Source organism: Siniperca chuatsi, linkage group LG8 (genome assembly GCF_020085105.1).
Source record: "Siniperca chuatsi isolate FFG_IHB_CAS linkage group LG8, ASM2008510v1, whole genome shotgun sequence".
Lineage (NCBI taxonomy): Eukaryota > Metazoa > Chordata > Actinopteri > Centrarchiformes > Sinipercidae > Siniperca > Siniperca chuatsi.
In genome coordinates, this window is record NC_058049.1 from 12,954,860 (window position 1) to 12,965,537 (window position 10,678).

Genomic DNA, 10,678 nt, shown 5'->3' on the forward strand with positions numbered 1-10,678 from the left:
ATAGCTTATATATATATAGCTTTTCTAGTCCTGCACATAACCGCCTGTGAAACTAGAACTTCAAGTCTTTGTGCTAAGCTAAGCTGGCTGTAGCGTCTTATTTATCGTACAGATATGAAGAGTGGTATCGATCTTCTCATCTCACTCAGCAAAAAGCAAATAAATGTATTTCCTAAAATGTTGAACTATTCCTTTAACAAGACTCTGCTTAATAAGAATGATAAAGGTGTAAGTTGACTGTTTTTCAAGTGAGAAGATGCAACAGAGGGGTTAGTTTCAGTTTCAGTGAGGCTGAGCTATGAATGGTAGTAAATGATGGGAAACAACATTTTAAATAGATCTGCATTGAAAATGAAGTCGACACATCAAAAACATAAATTTGGTTGTTCTTAGCAACAACTAAACAACAATTAAAGCTTTTTGGTAGTCTGACTTCCCACATTTATTCAAAGGTAAAAGAAACTCTCAATATATTATATCAGGAATTAATTTAATCAGAATCAGAAATCCTTCAGAAATACTTCAAGTTGCACTTTAAGTTGCACTGAGTGAATGAATGAAATGTGGTGGGTGACATTTCAAGTAGGTTTAGTCAAGAAGGAAGCACCATCATATGATAACTGACAAATAGTTTTTTAAAAAGTCTGTGTTGTTCAGATATATCCCAGTCAGTGCACTTTAAACATTTAAGTCCTCACTCTGATTACAGGTTTTGTCAGCAGTTGCATCGGTTACTTGAACAAACAACCATACTCCCCTCCATGCTCTGTAACAGTTCTCACCCTGATGTAGAAGTCTCCATTGTCGTCACCGGAGCGGATGCGGAAGGTGTTGTAAGCCCCCGGAGAGACGCTGGTGGCCTGAATCTGGAAGATGTCGGAGGGGACCGAGCGCTCCGAGGTGATGCTCATGTAGCGGTGGACGATGGAGAAAGGCAGATCTCGGCAGACGGGCTTGTTGACAGGACACACACAGCGGCTGGACAGAGAAGTAAACAGCCAGAGTGAGAATCCACTTTGAGTACAATAAGTGCACAAGGAATTGTAGTAATATTTGGTGCAGAAAAACATCAGCAGTTCATGAATGAGCCAGCAGAGGGAGTAATATGACTGAGAGGAAAGTTCTCCTAAAATCTAAACAAATATTGAACAGTAGCCATTTTTTCCCTCATGTTTTTCTAAAACACATTTTATATTACCAAATCATCGGGGATATGTTAATCGTGACCCACACCTGTTACCAATCCAACACTTGTTCACAACTGTAATAGTTTTCTTATTGCACTGGAACATGCTCAGAAGAAAAGGTTGCAAGTTGGACTCATATGTGGAAAAAGTAATTGGGGTAATCTTGCAGTTTGAGCCATACTCAGTACAGGGGCTGATTATATTCTGAGCTGATGGCCAGCACATATTTTAGTAATTTGGAAAAGGTGTGTGTTTGTGTATGAACACACACAAGCTTTCATGAGGTGTCACTCACTTGTCAGACACCTGTACATAAGGGTCTTGGCACCGGTTTGTGTCCACACACTGGTATCGTCCGTGGATATTCACACAGGTCTGCGTGTCAGTGCACTGATGTTCACCGGTTTCACATTCGTTTATATCTGCAGAGGAAAAACAGCTCATGATATTCGATCGAACAGGAATAGGACAGGAATAGAGCTGCTGTCAAAGAATGAATAAGTACTGACTCAGTGCAGCATTTGTGACTCTGAAAGAACAGAGAGGTAGGTGTTAGTTTTGGGAGGAAATGGAGGCGGGTGTGCTTACCCTGGCATAGTCTGGTGCCTTGCAGCTGGTAACCCTCTGGGCACATGCAGGAGAACTTCCCTGGTTCGTTGACACACTGGTACTGACACAGGTAACTGGAGTAGCTGCACTCATCGATGTCTGTCACATTACAAGTTCATGTTTTATTAATGGTTCACAATTAAAGGTAGAATGGGAACAGAAAACAGAGCAGATTGGCATCACAGAAACTGGTTTGTACCATCACTCATATTAATCCTGCAGAAGACAGACCGAGTGGTTCTCTTACCTTTACAAGTAAAGCCATCAGGCCCCAGCTCATAGCCCTGGTCACAGCGACAAAGGAAGGTGCCGTACGTGTTGTAACACCTCTGAGAGCAGGGGGCACCCATCTCACATTCATTCACATCTGAAAGGAGAGAAGGTGGATTTTATAGTGTAAACTTAAATGCTGTATGAGTCAAAGAGCACACACATCCAAAAACGTTTACAGTTGCTGGATCTGAACTGAAACTGAACTGAAGGCAGAAATCAGAATGATAGCTCCCAACAAATTTAAAGGGCCTGAAAATATATTTTCTCAATCAGCTTGTTACCGTGAGTGATGGGGCCCAACATGGACACAAAATTTTATTCTCTGCGGAAGCTGAAGCAGTTTTGGTTTCTTTACATGAGAGGTTTTTTTTGCTCACTGGTTTAAAGTGAGACGGGCTATTGTGAAAAGGTTAGCCAAGTACTGTACATGTGTGCACAAATTAGAATTTAGCAATATTGAATCAATATGTAATGACAGTTGTCAGATTGTTGTTAATGTTGCTAGGCAACTGTCAATAAAATGTGATCAAACCACAACAGACAAAGCAGATTAACTGAGTTTTTGAGTGTTAAACCCTTAATAAATAAGCTTTTTTCCTAAATCTTAACGTGAACTGTTACATATGTAGTCATGAATATGTAATGTTACAGAGAAATGCCTAAAAGTGTACTCCACTGATTTAGCATTGCACTCCTATAACAGACTCATAATGGACAGGTCAAATTGTTTTTTAAAAAGGATCAAAATCGATGCACCAGAACCAGAGATATCGTCTTTTTTATTCCACACATTCTTCTTCCTCGTCCTAGCATCTACATTACCCACATATGCAGTAGTACTCCCCAAGACGTGTAAATAGACTTTGATTTGTAAAATCAGTGGAGTTCCCCTTTAAGATTTTAAACCACATTTTCAAAAGGCTTTCAGGCACTTGACGAAGCCTGAGTAATATCTCTAAGTTTGAAATTGATTGGAGGCTATCAGTACAGACTGATTTCAGAGACAGTGGCTGTGACAGTTGAGTCTTATAATCAGATGCAGAGGGCGTCACTCACCGATGCAAGATCGGTTGTTTCCCGCCAGCTGGAAACCAGGTTCACATTGACAAGAAAAGGAACCAGGGACATTGACACAGCGATGCTGGCAGTACCTGTACCTGCACTCATCGATGTCTGAGACAGAGAAACAGAGTCAGAAGAGAGACATTCACATTCCTACAAGTTATTAAGGTCACTCTTGGAGCTATAACTCTTGCTACTCTTCATGTAGCAAATCATGTTTGAGTTGCCATATTTAAGCCTGCTTAACTGCTCACTAGTTGAAGGGTAAATTCAGATTATCTCACCAATGCACTCTGTGCCAACTTTGCGGTAACCATCCGGGCACTGACAGGTGAAGGCACCCAGTGAGTTGATACACTGCTGGCTGGGCTGGCAGTCATGTTCGTCTCGCTCACACTCATCGATGTCTGTGTTTGTGGGTGAAGTGAAACAGGGACACACATAATAAAAATGTGGTTATTGTGAGCAAGCACAGCATCATTCAGCATGACAGGAAGATACAGTGTGACTGTTGGATGGCAGACGACAGCAACCCTGTTCCCCTCATTTACACCCAACAGCTGAAAATATTACATCATGTTGAATCATGTTTGCTGTCTCATGCAGACCAGATAAACACCTCGCCATCCTCCAGCACGAGTAGGTTTCTCGCTGCAAGTCCGGTTCTTAAAAGACAGCAGCTGTTCTCGTGTGAAATCTTCCAAATTCCTACACTGTCTGTCTGCCCCCCGTGGACTCATACTCACTCACACCCACACAACTTGCACCAACATGCTGCCTCCAGTCCCAACACCTGCTACGACCACCTGTCCCTCACAATCTGTGGCCGCCAACAATAAATTTACACAATCACACACACACACACACACAAACATGCTTAATGATCACTCATCCTGTGGCCACCTGTCCACCTCCAACCCCCAGACCTACAAACCAGACACCCACCCACACAGCTGTCTCCCTGCGGCTCGTAGCCCAGAGGGCAGGGGTTGGTCACGGTGGGCGTGATAGCAGGCTCTGGGGCTGGGATGACTGACGCAGAGCGGGGAAGGCATAGGTACCCTCCGTAGTGGTTGAAGCACTTCATTTCCCCTTTGCAGGCATCTGGAATGGTCTCACACTCGTTTATGTCTGATGGGAGATGCAGAAACAGAACTTTAGCCACTAAATGTAGTTGTTAGGAACAAATCAAAAGGACAGGACAGAGCGTGAAGAGCAACGGGATGATCAAAGCTATTACTGTACATAAGAATTAAATGGTGAGATGGAATAAATGCAGCTAAAAGAATGCTTTACCTTTGCAGTGCTCTGTCTGAGGGTCCCAATGATACCCATCTGTGCATTCCTACAAAGAGCAGCAGAGAGAGGAAGAGAGTGTGAGAAAATGAAATGAATGGAAAGAAAGATGTGAACAGTCCCTCTGTGCCAAGTAGTTGCATAATATATTCATAATACATAATAAATCCCCAGTAGTGGGACATAAAAAAAGAAGCAGAGGATAGAGAAACTTGTTTCCTCTGTATTCATGTAGGAGTGCTGGGACAAAAAGACAAGAAGTCTGCTGCAGTTAAAGGACCTGTGACATTTTAAACTACTCTCCTTAACCCAAATGTCACTTCAAAAACAAAGAATTTAAGGCTACTGTTTGGAAAAATTATCATTATCATTCTGGAAAAAAAAATATCGCTGTGAGCTCGATGGAAGGAAAAAGTGAGGCCTAAAGAAACATGGAATTAAAACTTAAATTACCCCCCAGCTATGACTACTATAAAATGTTGGAAATGTAAAACTGCTGTGGAATATCGAACAAGAAGAGGATGAGGAAATAAGAACTAGAGCTAAGAGAGAAGAGAGAGGATTTGAGGCCAACATTTGGATGTTGATGTATAATGTGGAGGAAAGGAAGAGAAGATGCAAAGAAAAAGAAAGGAGTAAGAGAGGAAAAGAGAAGGAGGAGAGAGATTTGTCCATCCTTACCGTGTAGGTGTCACTTTCTGTACGTGCCTGTGAAATAGCACTATGAAGGAGCACAGACACACATATGCACACGCACAAGATTGACACACAAGTACCCTGCATACTAATGCACTAATCTGCGGGAGACGGGACAGGAACACACGTAAAACATGCGCGCACACACACACACACACACAGCTATCAGACAGGTAGCGCTGCTTCAAAGATGAGAGAGGCAGCGGACTTTGTGATGTACAGCAGCAGCCAAGAAGTGGTATCTGTATTTCAGAGAGGGACAAAGGGAAAGACAGGGAAAAAAAGGCAACATTAGAAACTCAGAAATCACAAAATGGTTCGATTCAGTCTCAAAGCACACTGGTGCTGTAAGCTGTTCCCACAGCTGAAATGGATAAATCAACTCGAAGCAAAAGCGCTGGAGCCAATTTTTAAGTAGTCAGTCAGAACACAAACAGTTAGCTTCTTGGACTTGGGTCACTGTTTGTCAACCAAACAGTTCCCCCTTGATCGCAGCAGGAATAAATGGAATGAATCCCTCTGCCAGGTAAAAACATAAACATTGTGACGTACTCCATCCTTCTGCTGAAAATAACAAAGTCAACATCACAGAAATACTTTAATTTTAGCTGCTCACAGAAAGCCCTCTGTGTCTGCAGACTGGCAGACTACAACTCACTGGAATGATAGTCTCGCTGAGCGCTGCCTCCAGAGGTTTGGTTTACTGTGTAGCAGAGCTGCGTCGGTGGAAGCACATAAAGACTGACTGTTGCTTGCATATTTTACAGCAGCATCTCCTGCTCAGCTGCTTCAGTTTCTGAGATCAACTTCAAGTTAATTTGTCTCTGTGACAAGGAATACTTCTCTGCAGATGCTGTGTTGTGTGTCTATAATGCAAGAGGGCATCTGTCCTGGTCAGTGGTGGAAAGTAATTAAGTACATTTACTCAAGTACTGTACTTAAGTGCAATTTTTAGGTACTTTTCTTGAGTATTTCCATTGTACTTCTACTCTACTACATTTCAGCGTCATCAATACACAGTAAAATGTGCCAAAAGTTGGGCAGGTAAGTCTACAGGGTTATCAGGTGGGCACCCTCTCTATAACTGGTGTTTCGTTGAGTTGGGCCCACGACACAGAGAAAGCTCAGCAGTGTGTTGCAGTGTCCCAGAACCACCCCCTGCTTTACCTGGACCCAATACACTCAACACAACCCTCCTACAACCAGTACACTGCTCAACCCACCAGTACGCTGCTCAACCCACCAAGCAACATTATACTCCTGTCTCCTACCACATCTCGTTAGGCTAACTATGGGCATGCTAACTAGCATGCCTGTTAAGCCCCCAAATGAACCACACAAACTGTTAAACTAAGTAGCCTGCTAAGCTAACCAGCATACTGCGTGAGCCACCAACTAGACCAAAAATAAGACAAAATATAATCTTGTGCACATAGTCTTTCAGTAGAAAGTAGAATTTTTAAAGCAGAACTTCTAAGTGCAATGGAGTATTTTTACACTGTGGCATTTCTACTTTTACTTAGGTATAGGATCTATGTACTTCTTCCACCACTGGTCTTTTCTACAATGTTCTGTACAGTGTGGTGTATTTCTGAGGTAGATTTAAGGTGAATTATGTTTACTGAGTACTCTGATGGACTGGGCTTTTCTCCCAGCAGGGACACAACCATCCTTCAGTTCCTGGAGAAAAGCTATAAGTGTTTAAGCTGACTCTAAACATAAACAAATCACCTATTCCAGCTCCCGCAGACCAAAAACGTAGAAAAAACAGGCCAATTCAAGGAATAAAAAAAAATCTAAGCAAGTGCTATTTGCAAAGTCAGTGAGCTCCAGTTAAAATACATGAAAGGAAAGTTATAATCATTGCCTGTCTACGTGCATAGACACACGCTCTGATGTAAACAGGCCACATTTGCAGGCATCGTTTATTGTTGTATTTCATGTTGAGACAAACAGAATGCCGCAGGGTGACGTGACACCCTCAAATACTTGATGGATGACATCACCGGCCATTCGTGAACTTTGCATGGCGAAAAGCCGCAAAACATGCCCTCACCCTGTAAGCACAGACGGTAACACATACCACAGTGCAATCAGACAGTCGCAGTACGTGACCTCTTTGAACTGGCCCAGCGGCCACTTACAACCAGCAAGAATGTGGCCCAAAACCACCCAAAATAAACTGACCATTAGTCCATGGTCCAGTCAGTCACTGGCTACTGAAAGTGGGCAGTAGGGATGCATGGGTGTTGCCCGGCTGCCGCTGGAGATCAAGTGGTGGTGGACCTCTGGAATGCCCGTGGCAAGGATGTGGGCGCCAGTTCCCAGATGGGTTGCCCTGCCACGGCTGTGGTTCCCAGAGTATCAGGTTCTGGGAAACCCCCCATGGATTCACATAAGAGGATAGCTGGTGCCAAACCTCCAGCCACTGCTCCCCTAACCCCTCATCTCTCTTGATTGTGTAGGAGGCTGTCAGAGGATGTGACCCATCGTCTGGGTTTTGACTGTAATACCACATCACTATGAAAGATAATCAGCAACTATTTTAATTAATCATTTCCATCATTTTTCAATCAAAAATGCTAAACGTTTGTTAATTTCAGCTTCACAAATATGAGGTTTTGCTGCTTATCCATGTTGTATATAATAGTAAATGAAATATCTTTCAGTTTTGGATTGTTGGTCAGACAAAATAAGACATTTTGAAGACATTGCCTTGGACTCTGGGAACTTGTGATGAAGCATTTTTTTACTATTTCGACATTTACTAACGTAATGATTAATACAGAAAATAATCAGCAGATTAATCGATGATGAAAATAATTGTTAGTTGTAGCCCTCAAAATATTACTGCTCTAACACCTGTTGTGTATAGTATTAACAATACCTCTCATGGTAAAATAATTAGAATAATATATTAACCATTTGGGGCATGCCTGGGCCTCAGTAATAGCAGGCTGACCCATTTTTAAATTCACACAGTCAGCACAATTTAACAAGCAAAATGTCAGGTGGCTTATAAAAGTGTCCACGTGGGGACCAGGAAAAACACACAGTTGGACCACACACACCCACACGCACAGAGTGTAAACTGCAGGATGGTCATGTGTTGTACTGTATACATTGCGAGCTTTGTGTTGTTCTGCTCGGTTGTGCGTGGAGCAGCCTGAGAACATGGTGGCCCAGCGCGCTCTAGCTGCGCTCTGTTACCGTCGTGGCAGTGAACCTGCAAATCCACAACCAGGAGGTCACCGTCTCACACACAGCCTAACTCCTGGGAAACTCCACAGTCAGTGATGAATAGTGGCCTGCAGGAGAAATTCACACACTGTAACTGTAACGTCCCTCCAGAGCTGTTCTGTTCTCCCAGTGGTGATACTGCTCCTTGTGTAAAGGGTGTTTAAAGGGCTATGATGTATTAGTGTATGCATATAATGTGGCACAAGACGATGTGCTGCTCTCAGGGGAACAGCGCTACTTCCTGTTGCCTTTGTAATCCCACCTGAGTCATTACAGTGATGGTGGAGCTGTCACATGATAGCTATTAGGAGTATCCTGTATAAACAGTGATAAAATACAGGTTTCAAGAGTGTTTTGTGCGTAAATGAGCCTGTAGCTGGCACCTGTTTCTCTTACTTAGACTTAGAACTTCACCCAAATTGTGTTGCTGTAGTCTCCCCCCCCCCAATGACCAAACTGAGATTGTGACACTGACTTTAAATGTTGTACAAGAGGGATGAGGTGGAAGAATTTTGCAACATACTGTACAATAATACATGCCCTGTGACTCATTGCCTCTCTTCCTGTCTACCCCCCTATTACAGTCTCTGAAACGCAGAGCCAAGAAGCAAACTACACAGACTGTGGGCCACGTTATCTTGGCTCTTGTAAGGAGCCAAGTGTAGCTGGGAGAGCAGAGCAGACAGCAGAGCAGTGGTGCAGCTGTGACGTGTATGGCCTGTACCAGAAAAGTAGAGGAGACACATCTCACCTCCGTTACTTCTCCCTAAAACTCTCGCAAACATGATAAGTCATCCACCAGTTGTCTATTTGACACAAAGCTCTTCTGACGTGGATATTAAAGAAACACAGGAAAACTCACGGATGGAGCTTTTCGGAATGGTCTCCCGTCTCTCTGTCTCCCTCCGACCAGTGTGTCCTTCTGCTGGCTGCGGTCGTCCCGGCTGAGTTGGCATGCAGAAGTGGTCCCTTAAACTCCTGCCTGTATGACCCTGAGAGAGTGAGTGTGGAGACCGACAGCTGGAGCAGCTGAACACATGCAAAGGGAGGGAGGGAGGGAGAGAGCAAGAGAGGGGAGGAGAGAGGGAGGAAAGAGGGACAGCCCATTCTTACCCCCCCGGCCCCCTGCACTGCCATCCTCCACTCTCCACACCCCCTCTCTGACCCCCCCAGGATGCAAATTCCTGGTCTGCGGCCCAAATACCGAAATTCCAAATCTGTCCAAATCGCAGGCGGAACAACAACTCACAGATTCGCACACTTGCCCCCCCACCTTCTAACAAAATGCCCCCTCTTACTGGTCCCACAACACACCTGGTTTCATTTAAACTAAACCCCCGCAAAAGCCCCAAGCTCTCCCACCCTTTCCTCCCTCCCTTTTCCCATTTACCCCCCATCTATCTATACTTACCTCCCCCATCTTTTCCTTTTCCATAAAGCAACTAAAGCCCTTGCTCTCATCCAATCTGACATGCAGGATATTTATAGCCGGGGAAAGAGAAGTTAATGGAATGTGGACAAAAATTAGAGAGTGGAAGAGAGAGAGAGTGTATGTGGAGACCTATTCGGAAAATGTGTCAGCTTATTTCGCAGAACAAAGTGGCGGCGCTTTCTGGGATAAAATACAGAAAATGAACTACTATCATTATTCTTGACCAGCGTACAAACTTTGCTGCTTTCTGTTTTCGGTTTGACTAATCCATTACTGCACGTGGAATCATTTTTCCTTGAAAATTTGCAGTCTGTTATGTTGCAAACTGGTTAAGATGTTGCTTAACCAACATCGGTCTTCATTAGTTTAAGTCTGACTCAACTTAAAGTTAAACTTTAAAGGTTAGCCTTGTACATCCCACAAAATAAAATCCTCTTCAAGATTAAATAAGCAGCAGCCACATTTCTATAATTGCAGGCTTCAATCCAAGATACTTTAAGAAATGTAACACCCATTACAAAATGATTGCCTGCGTTAAAGTTTACAACTGAATATTCTTTAATAGACATAGTAATCTTTATATTTTTAGAGTGCGCAGTCATGCTATTTTTAAAATCATGGGAGCAATTGTACTGTATTTTTCTCCTGTTTTTTTTTCTTCAAAGTAAATCTCCAGTGTTTTGGTTTAAAAACCTTTTCTTAGCCTCCGATTGTTTATCTGCCCTGTCTTTCTGGGTGGTGGCAGAGATGGCAGCTGTCATTACGGGGGATGTTGTTAAAAGTCACACTGACAACCCCCTAGCTGGACCAACTGTGCCCCCCGGTTGGTCCCTTATTCCCATGACCACACACACAGACATCCCACACACTGGCAGAGGTCTCA

At 43.4% G+C, this 10,678-nt stretch overlaps 1 protein-coding gene across 1 annotated transcript in view; it reads right to left on the reverse strand.

The window, feature by feature from the left end:
* efemp2a (EGF containing fibulin extracellular matrix protein 2a) overlaps positions 1-9,448 on the reverse strand; it is a 10,784-nt gene extending 1,336 nt beyond the window's left edge. The window contains exons 1-10 of the mRNA XM_044204828.1: positions 9,226-9,448; positions 5,109-5,365; positions 4,428-4,476; positions 4,077-4,262; positions 3,416-3,538; positions 3,126-3,242; positions 2,044-2,163; positions 1,776-1,895; positions 1,483-1,609; positions 783-978 (exon numbers count right to left, since the gene is read on the reverse strand). Of these exons, the coding sequence (XP_044060763.1) occupies positions 783-978; positions 1,483-1,609; positions 1,776-1,895; positions 2,044-2,163; positions 3,126-3,242; positions 3,416-3,538; positions 4,077-4,262; positions 4,428-4,476; positions 5,109-5,210 (1,140 nt within the window). The 5' untranslated portion in view covers positions 5,211-5,365; positions 9,226-9,448. The remainder of the gene's footprint in view (positions 1-782; positions 979-1,482; positions 1,610-1,775; positions 1,896-2,043; positions 2,164-3,125; positions 3,243-3,415; positions 3,539-4,076; positions 4,263-4,427; positions 4,477-5,108; positions 5,366-9,225) is intronic.
* Positions 9,449-10,678: the final 1,230 nt, after the last annotated feature.